This window comes from Archocentrus centrarchus, chromosome 5 (genome assembly GCF_007364275.1).
Source record: "Archocentrus centrarchus isolate MPI-CPG fArcCen1 chromosome 5, fArcCen1, whole genome shotgun sequence".
NCBI lineage: Eukaryota > Metazoa > Chordata > Actinopteri > Cichliformes > Cichlidae > Archocentrus > Archocentrus centrarchus.
This window is the reverse complement of record NC_044350.1, coordinates 16,782,532-16,806,814: the sequence shown is the minus strand read 5'-3', so window position 1 is coordinate 16,806,814 and position 24,283 is coordinate 16,782,532. Positions and strand designations below refer to the sequence as shown.

The 24,283-nt window shown below is 40.5% G+C and overlaps 2 protein-coding genes across 2 annotated transcripts; one reads left to right on the top strand and one right to left on the bottom strand.

Annotated features, from left to right (window-relative positions):
• The first annotated feature begins 1,531 nt into the window (after positions 1–1,531).
• On the top strand, positions 1,532–2,943 carry LOC115780811 (uncharacterized). The gene is made up of 2 exons (XM_030730222.1): positions 1,532–2,015; positions 2,118–2,943. The coding sequence occupies exons 1-2, from the start codon at positions 1,656–1,658 to the stop codon at positions 2,616–2,618; spliced, it is 861 nt and encodes a 286-aa protein (XP_030586082.1). The 5' UTR covers positions 1,532–1,655; the 3' UTR covers positions 2,619–2,943.
• Positions 2,944–5,303: 2,360 nt separating this feature from the next.
• b4galnt1b (beta-1,4-N-acetyl-galactosaminyl transferase 1b) lies at positions 5,304–23,907 on the bottom strand. Its single transcript, XM_030730317.1, has 12 exons — positions 23,738–23,907; positions 18,264–18,365; positions 16,567–16,789; positions 16,305–16,481; positions 15,063–15,169; positions 13,863–13,900; positions 13,588–13,768; positions 12,349–12,441; positions 12,031–12,218; positions 8,520–8,660; positions 8,165–8,402; positions 5,304–7,158 (listed from the first exon to the last, which is right to left on the bottom strand). The coding sequence occupies exons 3-12, from the start codon at positions 16,779–16,781 to the stop codon at positions 6,944–6,946; spliced, it is 1,593 nt and encodes a 530-aa protein (XP_030586177.1). The 5' UTR covers positions 16,782–16,789; positions 18,264–18,365; positions 23,738–23,907; the 3' UTR covers positions 5,304–6,943.
• Between the last annotated feature and the right edge of the window lie 376 nt (positions 23,908–24,283).

Genomic DNA, 24,283 nt, shown 5'->3' with positions numbered 1-24,283 from the left:
GCAAGCTAAACACCTCCACACAATAAATCCAGGACACCCTGTCGAACTTGAGCGTCTTTATAATGTGAACGGTGTGAAACTGAAATACAATACACAGAATAGTAAATACACGGGAAGTTTAGTACTTCAAATGCACGCATGTCTAAAACAAAGGTGTTTAACATATAGTGTCTGCCATATTAAACGCAGCAGAAATATGACCTTCCATCAACTAATGTATTTACAACAAATATAATCTTCATATTCAATACAAATTAATATATTTGATAAATTGTCTCAAACTGCAACAATATCAAATATATACTTCCAGTTAAACATCCTACTTACAGGGAATGCCTTTATGAGGTCTAGAACAGCAGGATTGCATGAGATGGTGAACGCATGAAATACAGCAGCCTTCTTGCTGGTTTCCGTGGGCTTCTACCACTTCTGGTCATCACTTCCTGTCACATGCCATTTACTGACAGTCTTAAAGGGACAACAGCTCTTTTAGGGCGAAAGCCCAAAACAGTAGATCTAGAGCTGGGCGGTTGTTGAGACCAGTGACTAGACTTATTGAAATGATGCACCAGAAACCAACATTGGTCTCATGAGTTCTTTGTTATAGAATTACAGTTTCGTTTGTTCTCATTTTTACCTTGACGAGGTTTTGTGACATTTTTGATCAATTGTCTGTTTGTCTTGCTATTCAAGAGGTGTGTTTTGCAGCTACATGTTCATTAAATATGTATATGGGCATATTTTTTTTTTCCCTTATGTGTGTAGATAGGGTCTGGCCAACCCTTTTCTCAAACTGATCCTCATGGGATAGTCTTTGTGACTGGGTAATTGTAACTGTGATTTTGATGTGATAATACCTCACCAGCAATTTTGGAAACGGTGGTTGTGTCTTACTTTCCTGTGCATTAGAATAGCGGTTGTGCACCTTTTTATGAGATTGTACCTGTGGTTTTATTGTATTGGTCATTTTTTTGTTGTTTTGTTTGTTGCAATGGGACAAGTGGAATTCAGCAGAGGGGAGTGTAACAGTTAATATTGTATTGGATTCCACTTGTCATTATTTTTCATTTTGGGTTTATGCATAGCGGGTGAAACGGCGCCATCTCTTGGTGGTTAGCCGCGATAAGGGTAGTGGACACAGGAACCTCGTTGCCAGTGTATGGGAGAAGAGCGTGAGGTGGGTTCGCTGATATTAGCACTGTGGTAAAATGTTGTGTATTATTGCTGTATGTTCGTATATGATCACTGGCTAACTGTAATATGTACTTATATCAACCAGGACACTAATGAGTTGCATATTGTACCTTTGATGAGATTAATAACATTATAACACACAGTTGGAAAAGTTCGCTAGCCTGATGCTAATGGAAAATGCCATTCCTCGTAAGGTGCTGTACCCGATGATGAGCCCATGATTCTGACCAGTACATGTTCCGTTTCTTGCAGGTATTTATTTCATGATATTGTATTTTATTTCAATATAAATGTATTAGACCTCGTTGCCAGTGTATGGGAGAAGAGCACGAGGTGCTGTACCCGATGATGAGCCCATGATTCTGACAAGTACATGTTCCGTTTCATGCAGATAAAGTTCAGCATTCATCTCATCCTGTCTCCTATCATTAAACACAACGCAGACACAAACTATACGACGGATGAAGACACAGAACTGGGTTATGATTATTTGGACCGAGCTGAAGTTCAGCACGGTTACATATGGACGCTCCCCACGATTGCCAGTCGACATGCTGTTCAGTTTGACATCAGAACAAGGAGACAGCAATCACCATGACTACATAGAAAAGTGGAAACAGGGCATGGAAGAAGCATATGAGATAACCAGAGAAAACACTCACAAAACAGCCATGAGAAGCAAAAGGCATTACGACAGTAAGGTGAAAAGCTCAGTATTACAGCCAGGTGATCGTGTTTTGGTCAGGAACATGACGCCTCGAGGAGGTCCAGGCAAGCTGAGGAACCACTGGGAGGATACAGTTCACACAGTTGTCCGTCAGGTCAGCAAAGATATCCCAGTTTATGAACTCAGACCTGAGAAGGCAAAAGGACGATCAAGAATATTGCATCACAATCTTCTCTTACCATGTGACCATTTGCAGATTGAGATAGAAGTGAGACCACAAACAAGAAAAAAAGCTGTAGAGACAAGTGAGGAGGTTGAACAGTCAGAGGAAGAGGATGACGATGATGAATACTATCCAGTGTCACCTCAACAGCCATCCCAGCCACGCCATCATCAGATGCTGAATCCTGTGAGTGCTGATGGGCCAGCTGAGCACCTCCAAGCAAAGGAGATAGTGTCTGGGACAGAGAGGCAGCAGGGAGCAGTGGACCAGTGTGAGGACTTTACTGGCCAGGAGGGAAGTTGTGCTGGGGAAACAGAAGTGGAAGATCTTGTCCCTTCACCTGCCCCAAGTGAATGCAGCAGGACTAGTGAGCAAGAGCCTCAGCGACCGAGCAGACAGCGTAAGCCACCAAAGATCTTCACCTATGATCGGCTTGGCTCACCAGCTTGTTATAACATGAGAACACTACCACAGCATTCACACTCTATGGTGCCGTGGACACGCACTTCGGAGGTATACTACCGCTACCGCTGATGGACAGAGAAAGAAACTGTGATCACATACAAAACACGCTACTGAACTGAGTTAATGCACATACATCTCACTCAAGTCAGAGCAAATGGACTGTTTAACACAGAATTCACATTCAAATGGACTGTTGAACATAAAGCAGATTCATACATTATGCCTTCAGCTTAACACATATCCAAAGCACACCACATGGCCACAGTCACTTAAATGGACTTTTATCAATTGAGAGTGTTGCTGCTTTAGACATGCTGCACTAACAGGACTTTGTCACATGTCACCTGCAGACTGTTACCTGTGTCTAACTGAATGGACACTGTAATTCATGCAGACCATCAGAGAACGCTGAAAGACTCGGGTTGTTAACCCATCCTAAAAAGAATGTATGAAAGAGTTCCAGCCTGTGAAACGATATTTGTAGAGTAATAAGGTACAACAGCAATTATAGTATACTGTGGTTTAATGCATGTTTCTTGATGCCATTGTTATAAGTAACCCCATATTTGTGTTTAAGATTAACTGTCAGGATGTTGGGGACAACATCTATTTTTTAAGGGGGAGTATGTAATGGACAAGAAATTTGATTCTGTTTAGTTTTATAATTTTGTTCCGTTTACCTCACATTTTATTATTGTTTTGACTGTGTTGCTGTGTAGAAATGCAGAGCTGAGGAGTAAGTGTTTTGCCTGAATTGATTGTGCACTGATCCACTGGTAATGCCTTAGGATTTCAGTAGGGGAAACCGCGCGTCCCTTTCCCTCACTCAATACAGACGAGTGAAGGCAAGAGCGGCGTGTCGACCTCTTCATTTATCTGTCACTATTCCCCTTGTTTAAGGGCACAACATTCACTGTAGTCAAATGGATGTAGTGGAATGGGAGATTCACATCATGGATGTGCAGCTGACAAATCTGCAGCAACTATGTGATGATATCATGTCAATATGACCAAAATCTTTGAGGAATGTTTCCAGCACCTTGCTGAATCTGTGCCATGAAGAATTAGGACAGTTCTAAAGGCAAAAGGGATCCAACCCGGTACTAGCAAGATGTAAATAAAATAAATATTGTAAGTGTCTGGTCAGTGTACCTAAATACAAGATACGCCTCCTTACCTGCAAGTCCCTTCACACTCATGGCCCTTAGTACCTCTCTGACCTCCTTCATTATTACACTTCCCTACCTGAGAAATCTTCATTCCTTTGCTGACATTTAGTGGCTGTATATTTCCCTCTCCAGGCTTCGGACCCTCGGGGATACAGCCTTCAGTGTCCAGGCTCTGAAACCCTCAGACAATTTAAATCATTAAATCCAAAACCTGCCTTTTAAGACAGGTTTTGGGTGTTGCACACAAACCTTGCTTCCTGCCTCTTTGATTTTATTTATTCTATGCCATCTTTTGCACCACATCTTTCATTGTAGCTACTCTGGTCTGCTCAAAGGACTTCAGGCTTCGTACTGATGTCCAGACATTTATTCCTTTTACAGGTCATGAAAGACGCATGGATCATCAATGGAACACTGTGAAAACTAAAATAAAGGACAAAATAGCTTTGTTCAAACTCTCACATTCATATTAAACATAAATCACGCATTTCAGTTGTTTCAAACATTAACAGCATTACAAATAATCATTACAGTAGTAGAATATCGTTAGCAGATTTGAGTCTTTTATTGACGATTTCGTTACTCGCTGACTTCTCTTGTGTCCGTTCTGTCCCGCTACTGACAACACACACTTCCGGGTTATGCAATTCCATGACTTAATACAAATATAGTTTTCTTTTAAGCACCGGTAATTTTACAAACAAACATTAACTGTGTTGTGACCCTTGTGCGGGATTACCGAGCTATATTTGCCGCGGGTTCCTTATTGTTATAATATTCACGGAGGCGAGGAATGCAGTACGAGTCCGGTTTTAATCAGCCGTTCAGAATCACAAACGTAACCATAACAACAGGAACAGTAGTCGATCACCGAGCATAGTGATCTTGACAGCTCAACATAATCGAGCACTGAGTGCTCGCTGGAATATATCATAAACTGAAATGCCATGTAACTTGTTATAAAATAACTGTGCCATTATTAAACAAAAATTAGCAAATATAATCTCGTAGCATATTCCCACTTCCTGTCACTACGGCAACGCACACAGACCACCATAGCGTCAGCTACAATCATGTTAGGCAGCTTTAGTATCATGAGAGGTGCTCTTATAAAATATCATTAGACTTAGAAACTCAGGTGTTGGATATATTGATATGTTGAAGGACTTCATGCTTTGAACCGACAACAAAACACTGAACAGAAGATTTTTTCCCCACAGACATTTTTTATAACATCTGAAATAAATGTAAAAACTTTTATAATGCTGTTCTTTTTTTTTTGGGGGGGGGGGGGGGGGGGGGGGGGGGGGGGGGGGGGGGGGGGGGGGGGGGGGGGGGGGGGGGGGGGGGGGGGGTGGGGGGGGGGGGGGGTTTTGTTGTTTTTTTTTGGTTTTTTTTTTTTTTTTTTTTTTTTTTTTTTGTTCTTTTTGTTTTGTTTTTTTTTTTTTTTTTTTTTTTTTTTTTTTTTTTTTTCGTTTTTTTTTTTTTTTGTTTCTTTTTTTGGGTGGGGTGGGGGGGTGGGGGGGGGGGGGGTGGCAGGCACAATGCTTTCTGTTGCAAATTCAATACAACAAAAAAAAAAAATTATACATCTGTTAACGTTACAAATTTAAATTGAGACAAATTCGTCAGTACAAACACCAGCACAAACCTTTATTAACAGTATCACTGTTGTAGTTTCTTCCATCAACAGAGCAAATGTCATGTTTGGGTGAAAAACAGAAATAAATAACCCATTATGGACAGAATCGCCACATGAAATAGTTACAAACGGGTGCCAGTTGAGCTCACGAGTTGACCAGGTGACCATGTGCTGCAGCAGCCCGGGTCCAATTCTGACCCGACAAGCTGCTTTCTGACCTGATATCTCCCTGCTTTCCCGGCTCTATTAACTGCACTATCAATAAAGGCAAAAAGGAGGGAAAAATTGTTACAAATTATTATTTCTCTCTGGATTAAAAAAAAAAATCGTGATAAATCTCTGGCACCTTGTTGCTAATATTAAATGTTAAAAACTTATTTGACTTCTCAGGAAATAAATACAGTGATACAAAGCCATCTAGAGGCCATAGTATAAAACATGGGATCATCACTTCAGTCTCTGACATACAACACTTCTCCAAAGAGAAATTTCAGTAGAAAAAACAGGATCTTCTTTCCCCTCTCACAGTTTTATGCTGCATCCACCCATACTGTCCTTAATCATCAAGGTCTCACTGATTCTCTTCTTATTTCATAAAGACGTGAAATAAACATGCACTTTGGTTCAACCAACTTTTCTTTTAGGCAGCATTTAAAGATGCATTTGCATTTATCAGTATCATTCATCAGCATGCACGGACACCCAAATGCTTCCTTTTCTTCAGTTGTTGGAGAGACCGACAGATTGCAGAAGATGAAAACACAGCTGCTCCCACACCAGGTGACACCAGATGAATGGGACCCAAAGTTTCTCCTCCTCAGATCAGATTTATCACTCACGGGTGACACAAAGGATTCTGGGTAACGGGTAACAAAACCATAACCATAACAAATAAAAGCACCCCAGAGCCAGCATCCAAAAAGTTTGGCACGACCAGTCAGTAACAGAACCCCACGTGTGAAAAGATCTGGAACACGTTCTTCATGTGGCATTGGTAAGAAGGACAGATTTGAGCTCTGAGTCAGCAGCACTGTCACTTAACTGAAAGGGTCTTTTTGTGCTTTGTGACAAAAAGTCATCGTTCTCATTCTCTCAGACATCATGATTGCTTTTCCAAGTTCAAGTCTATTTGGATAGTGCAAATTGATGAGAACACATGTACATTTACCCACATTAGAACAGGATGACAATGAAGTTACACTGGCTGCTACCTGTTGGGCTCTTCCAAAGCTCAGCTCCTTTGTGCAGAATCTGAGCCAGATCCCTTTATTACTCAAGATTTTACTGGGCACTACAGCTGATTTTCTCCCATCTTCACTCCGAAGGAGAGCCTAAACTTTTATATTAGGCTCCTGGATGCTTGAGAACTTTTCAGCTCATTGCAGAGCTGTGCCCCTATAGATAAAACATGCTAAAACTGCTCTAATAGCTGGAGCTGGAAAATCATTTCAAGGTTCTCACGAAAAGGCAAACCAAAGTATTTGTCTGAAATCTTATCTGACAGGGTGCGGTGGAGGAGAACTTCTTTGGCAACTCAGAAAGAGCAGAGGAACCTTCGAGATAAAGAGAAGATGGGGAGCTAATTATGAGTCAAACACTGAAATCGATTCTTGAAGTACAGGAGGGCCGTTTTTGGTGTGTGTGGCATCAGAGGAGGCTGACGGGTAACGGAACTTGGCGTAAGTCTTGTCGCTCTCTGATTGGGTGATCCAGGGAAGTTTGATTTTGGTTGCATGATTGACAATGACATCATCGCAAGAGCCCACATGGAGAGATCCCAGGCCATCAATGAAAAACTCTGAAAAAGAAAGGAAAAAATGAATCAGGAAAATCTCCTTTGTAACGTTTTCTTAAATTCAACTCCATTAGACCTGTTGCCACTGATTTTCAGTCCAGTTCTCTCCAATCAAGTAATCTGACAGACTTCAGCCTTTTCTCCCTGTTTCCTTTTCTTAAGAATGGCTTCTTGACATCCTTCCACTGAGACCAGTGAACAGCAGATCAACTGAAGGGCCAGATGCATCTCTCTGGTCCTGCATTAAGTTTTTGCTGGACTTACTTCCCTATTTCTGAAAACCTTCAGATATTGTTCATTGTTTGTAGATTGTTTTTTAGGCCTGCCAATCCTTCATTTGTAATCCATTTGTCAGTTTTCGAGATATGTCAAGTTTTCTATGACTACCTCTTTGGTAGTCACCTTATTGGTGCAAAAATACTATTGTATGCTTGTCAGACTGTGTTATCTTTGACATTTCTATAGATTCAACGAAAAAAGAGAACATATGATGTGTTTTTGTGAAAGGCTGCTAGTAACAAAATGCCTAAAAATACAATTTAAAATTGGTTCTTTGTTAAGTTGCCTTTTATGTGTAGACAACACTGGTTCATCCCTGGAGTTAGATTCCCTTTTTATGCTTGTATGACTCACTCATTGATAAAGTGGCTTAATAAACAGAAAATATTCCTATTAAAATGGTCAGGTAGCAGGACTATACTGAAAATTAGTGAAAAAGCAGCCAATGTCCACAGAAAAACTATGAAAGACCTTTAGAAAGTCTGGAGAACTATTGCTCAAGATCACTTAAAAAAAAAAAAAAAGAAAGTACTTTTGCACAGTACTCTAAATAAAAATGTTTGATTGCATAATAAATTATTATTTTTTTTATTGAATTTTGGCATCTGTGAAAAGATGAGCAAACATGAGTTTGCTCATTTCACATCTGGCTGTTAAAACCATGAATAAATAACAGCTAATATGATGCTAAATTTTCCCCCTTTAATATAAAAGCAAATCCTGTACTTACCCAGATGAGCGACCCTGGTGAGGCGTGGGTCAAAGCCGACCTGCTGGACTTTGTCTGTACGAGCCAAAAAGAAGTTAATGACCCCATCAGTCACAACACAGTTGGGGAAGCCTTCGATGATGTGATGAAATCCTCGCCTCATATGTAAACAGTCACCATCTTCCTCTCCTGGCTCAATGGAGATGGTTTGCCGATAGGTGGCGGTGTACCCTGTGGCCTCCCGCACTGCACCACCCACCTGGTTCACAGACAAACATGCTTGCATTGCCTCCGCAACAACGCCAAAGCATTACTACTCACTGAGAAACAAAACAAAACAAAACAAAAAACAAAAACAATTTCTTCTGCCACTTACCAGATCTAGAGTGGTCCTTTCTAAAACATCCACAAGCTTCTCCAGCTTGGTGTTGGCTGTGAAAATGAAGTCATCATCCACCCACAGTATGTATTTCGTGGTCACCTGGGAAACAGCCAGGTTTCGCCCGGCAAACCAACCCTACGACACACAACACTGAGGTTTAGATTCATCCATCCATCCATCCATCCATCCATCCATTCGCTTCCGCTTATCCTGTTCAGGGTCGCGGGGGGGCTGGAGCCTATCCCAGCTGTCATAGGGTTTAGATTCAAAGAGCATCAATTCAATTATATTATATTATATTATATTCAATTATATAAGTGCCAATTTACAACATCAGTTGACTCAAGGCACTTTATTGTAAGGTAAAGACCCCACAGTATTAGAAAGAAACCCCAACAATCACACGACCCTCTATAAGCAAGCATTTGGCGACAGTGGGAAGGAAAAACTCCCTTTCAACAAGAAGAAACCACCATCAGAACCAGGCTCAGAGAGGGGCAGCCACCTGCCGTGACCGGTTGGGGATGAGGGGAAAGAGAAGAAAGCATAGAGAAACAGGACAAAAAGCAAACTATAGGGGAGCAAGCCAGAGTTTAATAATCGCTAATGATTAAATGCACAGGGAGTGAAAAGAGGTGAATGAAGAACAAACAAACAGTGCATCATCAAAAGTTCTCAGCAGTCTAAGTCTACTGCAGCATAACTAGGGGATGGTTCAGGGTCATCCAATCCAGCCCTAACTATAAGCTTTATCAGAAAGGAAAGTTTTAAGCCTAATCTTAAAAATAGAGAGAGTGTCTGTCTCCCGAATCCAAGCTGGGAGCTGGTTCTACAGAAGACAGGCCTGAAAGCTGAAGGTTCTGCCTCCCTACTTTTAAGTATCCTAGGAATCACAAGTAAGCCAGCAGTCTGAGAGTGAAGTCTGCTATTGGGTAAATATGGTACTATGAGGTCTTTAAAATTTGACGGGGCTTGATTACACGCCTGCAAGTCCACCACCAGCAGGTGTCATCATAGGGTTCAGATGCAATATGTGTCAGGCGGTCCCAGGGCAGAGGCCCTGGTGGACCAATCCCCGGCTATCGAGCCTGGATACTGGGACATGGAATGTCACCTCTCTGGTGGGGAAGGAGCCTGAGCTAGTGCGTGAGGTTGAGAAATACCAGTTAGATATAGTCTGGCTCACCTCAACGCATGGTCTGGGCTCTGGACCATGTTCTGCATCTCCATTATTGAGGCTGCTGCTAAAAACTGCGGCTGCAAAGTGGTTGGTGCCTGTCATGGTGGTCACTGGAGGTGAAGGGAGCCATCAAGCTGAAGACGGAGTCATATCAGGCCTGTGTAGCCTGTGGGACTCTGGAGGCAGCTAGTGGGTACCAGCAAGCCAAGAGGAACACGGCTCGGGCAGTGGCCAAGGCAAAAACTCAGATGTGGGAGGAGTTTGGTGTGGCCATGGAAAAAGATTTTCGGACAGCCTCGGAGCGCTTCTGGAAAACCGTCAGGTGACTCAGGAGAGGAAAACGGTGCTCTATTCACATGGTATATAGTGCGGGTGGGGTGCTGCTGACTTCAACTGAGGCTATAGTCAGGCGATGGAAGGAATACTTCAAGGACCTCCTTAATCCCACTGACACGCCTTCTGTAGTGGAAGCACAGTCTGGGGATGAGGAGGGGCTACTCTCTCAGCACTGGGGGGTGAGGTCACTGAGGTGGTAAAACAACTCCTTGGTGGCAGGGCCCCTGGGGTGGATGAGAGTCGCCTTGAGTGGCTCCTGAAGGCTCTGGATATTGTGTAGGGCTGTCTTAGTTGACAAGCCTCAGCAACATCGCATGGAGATCTGTGGTGGTGCCACTGGATTTACTATCAGGGGATCACACACGTCAGCCTCCCCGGTAAGGTCTATCCCAGGGTGATGGAAAGAAGGGTGTGTCTGATAGCCTAACCCCAGATTCAAGAGGATCAATGCTGTTTTCCTCCTGGTCATGGAACACTGGCCCAGCTCTTTATCCTCTCGAAGATATTTGTGTGTGTGTGTGTGTGTGGGAGTTTGACCATCCAGTCTACATGTGTCTTGGAGAAAGCATTCGACTGTGTCCCTCGGGGTATCCTGTGGGGGGTGCTGCAGAAGTATGGGGTGTCTAGCTTGTTATTGCGGGCCATTTAGTCCCTGGACAACAGCAGTGAGAGCTTTGTCCGTATAGCCGGTAGTAAGTTGGACTTGTTTCCTATGGGTGTTGGACTTTGCCAGGGCTGTCCTTTATCACTGATTTTGTTCATTATTTTTATGGACAGAATCTCTAGGTTGTTAATCATTATACTTTTGTCATGCTTAACTGCCAGTAGAGATGCTGTGTCAGGTTGTTTGTCTGAAAGATGTGTCACTTTCTCCCCAGTCCTGACCTCGATGGAAGGAACACAGTATTCTGGGAGAGAGTAACAGGGCCTAAAAGAATCATTTAGAGCATGTTTGTTTCCTTTCTGTCTTATTCTGCTTGCTTTTCATAGAAGTCATACAGCTAATCAGTGTGTGGCAATGAGTTGCAGTGAAGGAATGCATTTTAACCTTGAACATTGTTTTTGATGCTAAGAAGTGAAGTCAGAAAGGCAGCGTTATCACATTCCAAAGCCATGAGAAGCTGCAGAGGCACCTCTTCCTTATCCTGTGTGCAAAGTATATTGTTTGAAATACACCTATAAAAGATGGCTCAAACCACTGCCCCAACAAGCCTTTTGCATGATTCCAGGTTAAATGAAAATCTTCTAAATTAGTGAGATGCCATTTCCTCTCCAGTTTACGAATTATCTGTTTTAAGAAGAAGAAGAAGAAGAAGAAACAGCCTTTATTGTCCCACAGAGGGGAAATTTGGGTGTAACAGCAGCCGCAGTTATTATAAATATAAATAAAGATATAATAATTCACACTATTAAGAAAAGAATATATATAAAATCAACAAACAATATTAACCTTAATACTACTAATAATAACACTATATACTATATACAATGTACATGATTAACCTGCACATTTGTGAGTTAAACCACGAAGTCAGGCACTTCTGACTTGAGGATTTCTTTTTCAGAGAAGCCACAGTATCTAGAGTTGTGCACAGTGAAGATGTAACATTATTAATGAGATAATCGACTTCTGTGGGAATAGAGTTTAGATAGCTGCTCTGTATTGTGGTCGTAAATGCCGTTAAAGAGGATAGTAGTGGAGAAATCACTTCCTTAAACTTAGTTACAGCGCTTTCAGAAAGACACTTACTGTAATTAAATGTATTCTTCACTGCTGTGTAATCCATTATTGTAAATTTAAATGTTAAGAAATAATCAGACAATTGATTAAAAATAAATAAATAATTCAGCCAGATTTCTAGAAATGAGAGCTGCTCTATCAAAGGCGGGATGGATGCCATCTACAGGTAGCGCTTTGAGGAGAAGATGCGGTTAAACATGTCACGATCAACCATGACAGAAGAGAAAGACTTCACTGCGTGTCCTTACCTTTCCAAAGGGCATGATATAATGTTCAATGTAAGGCCCAGAGATGGCTTGGGGATTTTCACTGTCATCAGCGATAACTATTGTAACAGTAGGATAGTATCTTCTGATGCTGTCAATAAGATCTTTAAGCTTATCGTAACGCAGGAAAGTCTTTGTCGCTATCGTCACAAGGGCGCTGACGTTGTATTCTGCAGAGAGTTGAAGGAGGAAAATTGTCTTTATATTTTCTTTATATTATCTTTATTTTGTGCTCAAAAATAGCTGGTATATGATTCTGTGCTGACACGTCTGACATTAGTAATAAACACTGTGCTGTACCTCCTTTGGATCCAGTGTTGTACAGTTTAGGCGTTATTCCGTGTCGGATCTTGATGCTGAAGACGGCTTGATGTCCCTCTGTCTCAAGCTGCACTAAAAGATGAAACAAAAAATTTGATTAGTGTAATAGGATCAAACTATGGATGTCTCACTCTTTTCTGGCTCCCATAACGCATTTACACATAATCAATGTCATATCTTGGTACAAACCCAATTCTGAAAAAGTTGTGATGATAAGTAAATATAGATTAAAACAGAATGCTATGATTTACAAATCTAATGAACTCATGTTTATTTACAATGTAACAGAAAACATATCAAATGTTTGAAGTGAGAACATGTATCATTTTTTTAGAAAAATATTAAGGAAAGGTTTATAGGAGTGTGGGAAGGATTTATAAAGCCTTAATATATATATATATAGATAATAAAAAAAATATATAATAAATATAACGCAGCTATCACTGTATTCTAAAACAAAGAGTGTTTCCCAGGAGAAACAGCAAAATAGGAGACTGCTGGGAGATGGGCTTAAAATACGGAAAACTATGGAAGTGTTGCTAACCACACTTGCTAGCGTTAACTCATAACTTAGCAGTACAAGCTCTTGTCTAAATATGGCCACTTCTGGCTTCAAGAAAGCAACATCCTGATGGACATCATGCCACAATTGAGGCTTCTAAATGGGAAGAACAATGGGTGATTTCACAGTGGCTATGTATCTTTAATACACAGCAATTTACAGGTTTAACATGCACCTTTATAACACGGTGCAGAGCCAGGCTTCCTATTTCTCATAGTTTACCTTCTAAAATGATAAAATATTTCAATCATATTAATGAATGCTAGAGCACTTAAAATTATTTCCAAGTTGTACAATGCCATCCTACAGAGTAAGAATGACAGCACTGCTTATGTTAAAATGAACTGGGAAAAAGAAGGTAATTTGACAATTTCAGAGGAAAGTTGGGATAACATCTGTAAGATACAGTGGATGTCGACAAGATCAAAACTCACCCCAACTCAAGCTCCTGTTTGTTATTTGTTTGGGGGTGTTTTTTTGTTTTTTGTTGTTGTTTTAGAAATAAAAAAATATATATATTTCAATCAGCTGCTGGCTGTACTTTCATAATTACTGCATAGGCATGACAGAAGTATTCCTTTGTTCAATTCACTGAAAAATTAAGACCAACAAAGTCCAGAGCAGATGAAATAGCTGATTTGTATCCAAGGGCTCACCTGTGTCTGCGGTGCTGGGATGAAACAGCGTGTTTGTGTAGGTGACAAACTGCAGCTGTCGGTTCAGGTTCGGCAGCAGGCGGCTGGAAAGAGTCATGTGCATCTCGCCATCACCTTTGATTTTCACCTCATCTACCTCTGCCGCCACATTTAGAGTTCCAAGCGTGGCAGTGAGGTTTATCTGCATATGATGGAAATAGTAGCTGTTACAGTCAGAGGACTGCACACACCTAAAATATGCAGACGTGTAAAGACAGACAGGTTTAAACACTCACTGAGTAATGGTCTCTGGGAAGGTCATGTAAGGCCAAGCCTGGAAAAATTCAACAAGTTAGAGAAACAAACACTGAGGCATATTCAGCCCACTTCCTATATCCACCAATTGGATAAATGAGTGCTTTCTGAGGGGTGAGCAAAGAGGATCTAAAAAAAATGTTAGTCATAGTGAAGCTGAGAGCTTTGGGAGCTTGATATTTATTATCCCTTAACTGATGATGTTAAATGATGAGTTATTACATTTGCAAATCATTTTTCAAGTGGGCAGGCATATTAGTAACATTTTGCCAGTGTCTGGTATTCTTGTTGAGTTTTCAGATTTCAAGCAGATGGTTTTGTTGGTCCTAAATGCATTTTAATATCCTCCTCACACTATCTAGCTACAATAAGTATTCAATAAGTATAAGTAATAAGTAATGAGCGAGTGGTGTGGCAGGCAGGGTGGACCCAAATGCAGAACTCTGGAGGCAAAACTGAACTTAAATGGTGGCTTAAATGATGCAGAAGAACAGCACTGCAACAAAACTTAAACAGGAACCAAGGAACAAAACCACACCTCCATAAGGGAGGACGTGACAGAGAACAGAGGGAAATGCAGACAGTACATACACAGGGAATGATGGGATGACGGGATAACACTAACAGCTGGGGAGAACAGGTGGAACAAATGAAACTAATAACACAGGGGAAGCAAAACTAAACACAAAGTACAGCTAACAATTAACAAGGTATGCGCAGACTTAACACGGGGGACTGGCCCAAAGAGGAAACTAAACAGGGACCAAGGCACGGGGAAACAGACAAAGAGAAATACAGACACGGGACAGAGACGCAGACTAGACACAAATAAAAAGGAATAAAACTCAATACGAAAACACAGGAGGTCAGGGACATGACAAAAAGACAAAACAGACACAAGAACACAGATGCAGGGGAGACAGGGACAAAAGGGAACTAGGAAATCAAAATGTAACAATAAAGAACAAGACAGGAATTGAGAAGGAAAACAAACTGGGAACATGACTCAGTGAAAATAAAGCAAAAACACAAACCATGACCATGACATAAATAACCAGAATATAAATCAGCTCTAGTTCAAGCTAATTTTCTAACTCTAGTGATCATTTCTAACCACTTCTATCTGATGAAAAAACTAGTCTTTTCTAAATGTCTGAGATGCTCCCTATCTGAAGTCATACCTGGGATGATGATTGTTTTCAGGGGTCGTACTTCCACCCCCTGTGTCGGATACTGCAAGGGACTGTTAGCCTCTGCAACAATGAGTACATCTGTGGGGGTCTTTGACCTGAAAGGATTTTTTTTTTTTTTACATCAGCAAGCACAGTCAGCAGAAAGCAGCAAGTGGGAAACAGATCAGGAACACAGCCACAAACTCAGACTGGAGTAGGTGGAAAAAGTCTCCCTAAAATTCAGTGACTGTTTTGCTCTCTGAAAACAGGCCGAAGAGTTTAAAAGCAGCTATTATAAAAATCACCTTTAACATTAAAATCACTTTTAACATTTAAGTTTTATTACCTATTAATTGGAGTAATTAATAATAATAAGTTGCAAATAACAGAGCTGAAGGTCTGACTAAATATCGGATTTCAGAAACAGCCTGGTCCACATCTGATAGGAATGTACTGTGTGTGTGTGTGTGTGTGTGTGTGTGTGTGTGTGTGTGTGTGTGTGTGTGTGTGTGTGTGTGTGTGTGTGAGTGAGGGCACTGGAAAAATCATAAAAATGAGCAACCCCTTGAGACTAACTGAAAACATTTGTGATACATGAATGGCTGTATCTCAAGCCATTTCCATGCTAATACACTCTGTACTACAGAACAGTAATGAATCCCTTTGTGTGACTTTCTGAAAACTAAACCAACATTCGTCTTTTTGTTTGTTAAACTTATTACAGCTCCTGCATGACAGACACAGAAGCAGGAAGGTTTTAATGTTGGTTTCATTTGCTGCTTGTCTGCTGGAAGCATGCAAAGAGGGAGTTCTATGTATAGCAATGTGTATTTTCTAACATGTATGCATTTAAATTTGTTAACAGGATGGTTTTGCTCCATTAGTTGACCCCCAGTTAATGTTTGAAAATGTGTGCCTATTTAATGTGTTTTTATTCTGTGTCTGGCTTGATGCAGACATGTTTATTCTTTTGGCAGACAATAATTTACCCTTAACCATTACCCAATCTTAAAAGCTACAAATTTATATACAAAAAAGTTTCACAAATTTGAAAAAGGTGATGGGAGATTGTGGATGATTTTCTCCATGTCAGGGACAGAGAGACAAAGAAGTCTAAGAAATGATTTACTGTAGAGTGCACTGAGGCGGATTGATTGTCTCAACAAACACATTATGTTACATCATACTTTAAAAAAAAAACAAAAAACATTAGGTTACATCATCATCACAGTGTTGCTTAGTACTGCTTACCTCTTCTGGAAGCTGTTGTACTCCTTGGCTCGTCTCCTCTTCATTTCCTCCAGCTCAGAAGCCTCAAAGGCAGTGTGCAGCGGGTGAGCTGACACCCGGGGGAATAAGAGTTTTGCAAACGGTAAGTTTACTCCCCCACTTTCGCCCTCACATATGCATCCATTACGGGCCAGCATGCTGGAGAAATTATAAGATTATAAGACATGATTAATCAGATGTCAACGCAGGTCTGTCCACTTAAATTCAATAGAGCAGTTCTTACCTTGCCACATTATCCCTTACATGGAACGGAATATTGCTTAATTGATGGTCTGATTCTGGGAGCCTCTCCTCCAGATGCCTCTCTATTATAAACGCTGGTCGCTGCCAAACATCCACTGTGGTATATGCCCGAGTGGGCCAAGAATGGAGAAGGGCCAGTACTAGCACCACAGACACCAGGATGGCTAGCAACACCGTCTTCCTCATTGACCGCATCCTGAAACCTGTAAGAAATTAATATACTGAGTGAGTTTCTGTAATTATACTTTGAAACTATTTCCTAACAGGAATCCACTTTAAGTGATGGGAACAAAATCCAAAGTCTCTGTTTTGTCTAAAAACTTTGCGAGGTTTAGCTGAAGCTAAAAAAAAGCTATGTCACATCCCCTCCACTGCAGCTCATCAGATGAACACAGCCCACAGGAAGGACAACATTTAACTGCTGAAGCCCCATATCACTTAAGAGTCTCAAAATATGCTTCACATCATAATCACAGCTGCAAAGCTGTGGAGCCATTAAAGGGATCTAAATGGCTGCGGAAAGAATCAGCAGAATGCAATCCAACAGTCAGCAGTGGTTTCTGATCCCTCTCTTCTATAATCACTCATGAGCACCATTTCACAAAGACGAAACAAAAGGAATATCAAAAGACAAGCAGTCTAGTACAAGCCTGTTGGGTTAGGGTTAACAGAAGCCAGCCCGGTACTGTCTACCACTTTAACTCAGCATTTTAACAGTTAATGAAACAAAGAACTTGAGTGTTTTCCCCTCCTTTCCCTTCCCAGTCTCTTCCCTTGGCTCCCAAACCCCGCCATTCTCAATTCTCCTCTCTGTTATGTATAACTGAAAGTAGACGTTTCTCTTTTCAGAAACTTGCCAGCACACAATGAGTGCTTTCTCCTCCAGCTGTGACAAACAAAAATTCTATTCCTGACTGTGTGCGTGTGTGTCCTTGTAAATGAATTGCTCCCATTGTGAGAATTTAAATATTATATGCAGCTACATTATGGGGGACCTGCCTTCCTGTTAAAAACAAAAAGGCAAGTCCACATAACATAAATTTTTACACCTTAGGTTGAAGACTGGGTTCATGGTTAGAGCAAGAAAAGTCAAATGTTGGAAATAATGTAAGTCAATGCAATGTCCTCTGAAGTAATGGGAACATAACTGTGTGTGTGTGTGTGTGTGCATGCGTATGTTTATAATACCTTGTGGGGACAATTTTCCTGACATATACTACGTTGTGGGGACCAATTGCTCCTTGTGGGGACTGGAACCTTGTCCCCACAAGGGGAAACCCTGTTTTTGGGTCAGGGGTCAGAGTTAGGGCTAAGGTATGAATTGAGTTTAGGTTAGGGTTAGGGTTAGGTATGTGATGGTTAGGGTTAGGAAAAGGGTAAAGGTAAGGTTTAGGCTGTAGAAATGAATGGAAGTCAATGGAAATTCCCCACAAAGATAGCAAAACACACTTGTGTGTGTGTGTGTGTGTGTGTGTGTGTGTGTGTGTGTGTGTGTGTGTGTGTGTGTGTGTGTGTGTGTGTGTGTGTGTGTGTGTGTGTGTGTGTGCGCGTGTATTCTGGCACAGCATCAAATTCCACTAATAATACACTAAAGTCTAATGTCCAACAACCATTTAGCAGATGAACTTTCAATTCCAGCTGCCTGCCTGTTTCAAAAGTATTTATCAGAATATATACCTCACTTCTTCTGTCCAGTCATTGAAAGGGAAAACTCTGTAGACACCCACATCTCCAGAAACCATGTAGATATTTACGGAAAAGAGTGAGCGCCTTCTCCATCTGGAAACAATAAACAAAAAAAGAAATAAATAAAAATCAAGGGGCGGTAATAAAATACATGGGTAAAAACAGATTATAATCTTAAAAAGCCTACAGTGTATACAAAGTTACATCATCATATAAAACATAGTCAAGTGTCCATGTGGTGCTTCTGCATGGTCTTACAGCTGCCAAGAGAAATTGGCTTTACAGAACGCAGGAGAGGGCAGAGGAAAAAAAAATCAATACAGGGGATGATGGCTACACACTAAGAAATAGAGGGATGAGAATGGACCTAAAAATGTACGAAGGCTTTGTCGCTCCAGCTGTACCCTAGTGGAGTTACAACATTGTACCTCTAAATCTAGGAACAATGTTGCACCTTATTGTCTGTACCTTTAGAAGAACATATCTGTACCTCTGGTGACAAATAAGTGCCTTTATGTACAGGTACAATACTGTACCCATTACAAAGGTACAAATTATGTACCCAATGAGGTGCAGCTGGAGCGACATGGCTAATGGTACCTTTGAGAGACAAAAACAAACCCTTAGATTCACAAAAATATTCTTTATTTATCAAAATGTATAATTTAACATCAGTTCATTCAGTTTAAAACAAGAACTGAACAGAAGACAGAAGAATGTAATGTTGAAAACAAAATATATACTGAAGGCTGTTATAAAGGCTTCACTTAGGCTCGTGCAGTGACATAACATCTACAGTACTTTCACCAGACTGGGCCCGGCACTGGTCATCACCGTCTTCCACTTATTATCCACCAGTTGAATGGTTGGATAGGGTGTAGCAGCATTTTTCTATATAAATTAAGAAAAAAATAAAAAATTAATAAATAACCAAGCAGCAAAAGACATTGTTCCAATTAATTTATGTAAAATAATTTAAAAACCTTAGTGTTAAGTTACAAGTTTAAAATATTAAGTAATACAACTTTAAATATGTTAAATGGTGATCAAAATATCAATATAGTAAAAATAATTCCTTACTCGAGTCATTTTTCTTTCCTCTTCACTTATTTGAACAAGATCTTACTACAGTTCAGATGCCTACCTTTCCCAAAGTGATGTAGTGTTCAATCTTTTCTCTGAAGATGGATGGCAGGAGGATGAGTCCAGCCCTTAAGTCGATTCCTCAAATGCAAAAAAAGAAAAAAAAATCATACAGAGCGTAACTACAGCAGATCTACTTTCACATTTATTAGCAAGATGATTGTGACTACCTGGTAGATCTTCAGCCAGGGCATCTTTTCTTGCGTCATAGTACTGTTTTGCCAGCACAGACTTTCCCTGTGCAAGTTTAAGTACATTTGGCAAGACACCAGCAAAGCCGTCTTGACAGATGGCAGATGTTGAAGGGTGAATTCTGCCAACCTCATCAATACACTGTAGAATACACAAACACATTGTCAGTTATTATTGTTAAAGGCAGCTAGTAATTCAAATCTAACCAAAATGACAAAAGCTAGAAATGCAGCTTCTAGTTCAAGTAAATTTCACTGAGTTTTTTTTTTTTTAGGATAGATGGTGTAGCTGAGCTGAAGGGAGCTTTAAAGGAGACCGCACAGCTAATACAAGCCCCAAACAAAGTAGTTAAACAAAAAAAGATGGAATTACTTAGCTCTTGTGATAGTACTTTACTAAAATACTAATATTCTGAAATTGCAGAGAAGTTGGGTAACGCCCTGTGCACACAACATGCTAGGTACTGTTAGCATGTTAGTCTGAAATTTTAAATGAATGGAGACTGAGTTAGACAAGGAACATGAATAGGTCAGATTACTTACCACTGAATCTTCTTGCCACGTCTTCGTTCATTTTTATTCCAGCTTTAGATATTTTTCGAATAAGTTCTTCGGTGGACAGGCTGCATAAAACCAGAGAGTCCGCCATTTTACATTTCTGGCGCCTTTTTTGTCGTCTGGGAGGAAACACCCAACCCAACACTGACTTCTACTGGTACACTTCTGTACCATTTGCTCTGACCAGTGATTTTGTACCTCTGATGGTCCACAGTAAATCACCCCAAGGGTCCATCTCTGTACTTAGAGGGAACTTTCCTGATAAAAGTACCTTTTGGGTACAAAAATTTACCTTTATTTTTTTGTGTGTAGGATCAGCACTAACAGCCAATCAGCTGGGCTGTTTTAGACCTGTGCACTTAAACAGCTTTTATAGGAAAAGACTTCTCAGAGGACTCCCTTTAAACCCCATCTGCTGCTGCTGCTGCTATATTAGTGATGCACGATAAACCAAGTGTGCATTTGAGAAATTTAATATAAACTCACATTTAGCAAATTGATTGGTGTTCTCATGCTGTAACTTCATGCACATATGGACATTTAGTAATTTAGGTAGCACATAGCATATTTCCAGTATAGGATTACTCTCAGAAACATTTTAAACTCTCCAATTAACTATAGTTTTCTGTAGCATTGTAAGGCATTGTACCCAAATGATGATTTATCTTCATAACAGCAAGTCCTTCCCATAGACCAGCATCCTTCCTCTAAATCAGTGGGAACTTGGACAACGACTGGGAGTAAACTGCATGTATACGACTTATATAGAACAAATAAACCACAGATTACTGATGCTATCTTACTGACCAGTGGTCTCATTAGACTGTATACAACAGACTGTAATCTCAAACATGGCTCACAAAGATATACCACAGGAACACTCAAAGTAAGTATCCACTATGTGCCATAAAGCTCTTTAAATGTGAGGTTTTTAATTATTGACTGTACTGTGCAAAAGTCTTGAGCTACCCCTCATTTCTTTATATTTTGCAAGGAAAATTGGAAATAGGTGCAATGATTTATTGAAACATAAATACATGGAAATATAGTATATAAGGTAAAAATTCTAATGAGCTTGATAGTTAATGTCTGGTGGGACCACCTTTATTCTTCAGCACAGCCTGAACTCTCTTAGGCAGCTTTCTTGTCATTTTAGTCTTCAGGAACAGTTCTCCAGGCTTCTTGAAGGACATTCAGAGCTCTTCTTTGGATGTTGGCTGCCTTTTGTTCCGTTCTCTGTCAAGGTGATACCACATTGTTCGACAATGTTGAGGCCTGGACTCTGAATAAGCCAATCCATGACTGATAGTTCCACTGTGTTCCACTGTGTGTTTTTCTATCCAGATATGCTTTAACTGCAACCAGATGCTTTCCAGATAGTATTGCATGGTGGATCTAAATCTGACAGTACATTTCTGCATTCATGTTTGACAGGATCTCCAACACCACTGGCTAAAATGCAGCCCCAAACCATGACAGAGCCACCATGTTTTACAGATGACTGTAGACAGTGTTGAAGCTCTCACCTGACCTCCTTCATACATGCTGACAATAAATACTGTGCAGAAAATTGTTACTTGAAGTTATTGCTGCAAAAGGTGATTCTACAAGTTATTGGGGGTATTTGCTTTTTCACAGTCCTGTGTTTCACAGTATCTGTTCTGCAGTTGATAAAAAAGATGGTGAGATTACAAATGTTTTCTCAAGGGTCTTCCGCATAGTGACTTCCCCATAAGATGTCTATTTCTGGTTTCTTAGTATTAAGGCACATTTGTTGCCACACCAGGAAGGAGCAGCTGTGATTAACATGTTATTATTTCTTCACATTTGACTGTTAAGTGTATCCATTAAGGTCGAAAAGTTTAAAATTTTAAAATTAATCTGATGTTGTATCCAAAGTGAAAGAGAAAGGCTTCTTATTATGATAGATCGCTCTGCTCTATGCACACAGTTTTATGCACTGTGTAGAAATCTAACACATCTGTTTTTTTTAATCTACAACATGTTTTCTATTATTATTGCTGTAGATCTCTTCTGACTTCTGAATCTTCTGAATCAAATACCTGTCGAACTGTGTTATCTTTAGCATTTTCATAGAATCAACTAAAGAAATTTGGAGCAAATTATGTGTTTTTGTGACAGGCTGTTAGTAACAAAGCACCTATAGATACAATTTAAAATTGGTTCTTTACTAAGTTATCTGTTATGTGTAGACACAACACTGGTTCAGGTGCCTTTTTTTTTATGTTTGAATGATTCATAGGTCAGTGTTAAGTGGCTTAATAAAATCCATCTATCAATTTTCTTCCAGGGATTTTTTTATTTTTGGGGGGGGGGGGGGGGGGGGGGGCATGTTGGACAGGTCGCCAGCCTGTCACAGGGCTAACACAGAGAGACAGACAACCATTCGCACCTATGGGCAATTTAGAATCACCAATTTTCCTAAACACACAAACTGGATGTCTGTGGACTATGGGAGAAAGCCAGAATCCCTGGAGATCATGGGAACTCCACACTGAAGGGTCCAGGTCAGATGGTGGATTCAAACCCAGAACCTTCCTGCTGCGAGGCAGCACTGCTAACCACCTTGCTCCCCTGGCTTAGCAAACACACAAAAGAATTCCTTGAAAGTAGTCAGGTACAAGGACTGGATTGAAAATGAGTGAAAAAGCAGTCAATGTACAAAGAACAACTATGAAAGACCTTTGGAAAGCCTGGAGCACTGTTACTCAAAAATACAAGAAAGTCTGGTTCACTAAAATCCAAATATAAAGAAATGAGGGGTTGCTCGAGAGGTTTTGTACAGGGATGTATTTAAAGAAAGGTGTTAAGACAGGAGAACGTGACACGCTGCATATCTCTAAAGGTAACGTTATGTATTGCATTAGTGCAGTCCTGCTGGATTTGATTTTTTTTCCCCTCTCTGTTTGAATGATAATTAGCAGCGATTGTGGAAGAGCCCTTAGACATAACAGATAATCTAAGCCAATCAGAATATAGCTGTGCGCTGCACGCTGTTTTAATCTAAAACCAAGCCTGTGGTGAGGAGCGCTTGGGTTGAACATACGATAGCCATGCACAGTACTCTGTGGGTCCCTCCCAAAGTCCTCGTGACAGAATTGCTCACATACTTGGATCTATTTTGGATAATTAGCTCACATCCACAGCGCTTCCTTCGTACTGTGAAACATGAGGAAAATAAGAAAATAATGCGGATGTCTGTGCAGAAATCCGGGGAAGCGAACATAAATGCCTGGCTCCAGACAGGCCTATTAGCCCACCTTAGCCTGAATAAGACTGCAGAAAAAAAACAAAAAAACATGAATCTGAAAGCTTGATTTTCTTCAGACAGTACTTCTTATACGCTTAAACGCATCATCAAAATAAAAATATATTTCATGTTCAGTCATTTTACTAACAATTTTATCTCCAAAAAATCTAATAAAAAATCTCCCGGCTTTCTTCTCCTCTCATTGCTTTGTCTATCAAATAATCTGTCAAATTATTATTATATATCACGGGCCTTTTAAACAGTACCATAGTACAGAAAAATTAAATAACCACGCAGCTCACCTCAGTTAAGACGCACGTTGCATAGAGCTCGACCCTCTCTAACGGACCTTCTCCTCGGCGTTCTTGAAAATGGGATTATGTGGGTGAAAGCGGAACAGAGACGAAACGGTCGCACATCGCGGCACTGCGGGCTGTTGGACGGATGCTCCCCCTGCAGCAGCAGCGGCTGCAGCGCAGCGGCAAGCGCACCGACCGCACCTCTACAAGATCATCAGTGGTCAGTTAGCTGAGCGCACGGAGGACCGGTGTTGTGCCAAAAAGTGATCGTCTGCCAAAAGGTGATTGCCAGAAAATGATTGCCCATATTTAAACTGTTGTAAATGACTTGCTGACCTATAATCTGTGAAAAATATGTCAAACATATCTCTCGTGAATGATATCAAGTCATTTTGAGTAAGAAACAACATTTCTGTCACAAGGTAGAAGCTGCAATCAGTTTTTGGCAGCGACTTTTATATATTCTTTATTTATCAGGGTAAAAACTGTGATTGGCCAGATTTTAAAGAGATATCTGTACAAGAGGGCAGCACAAATCAGAAAAAATAT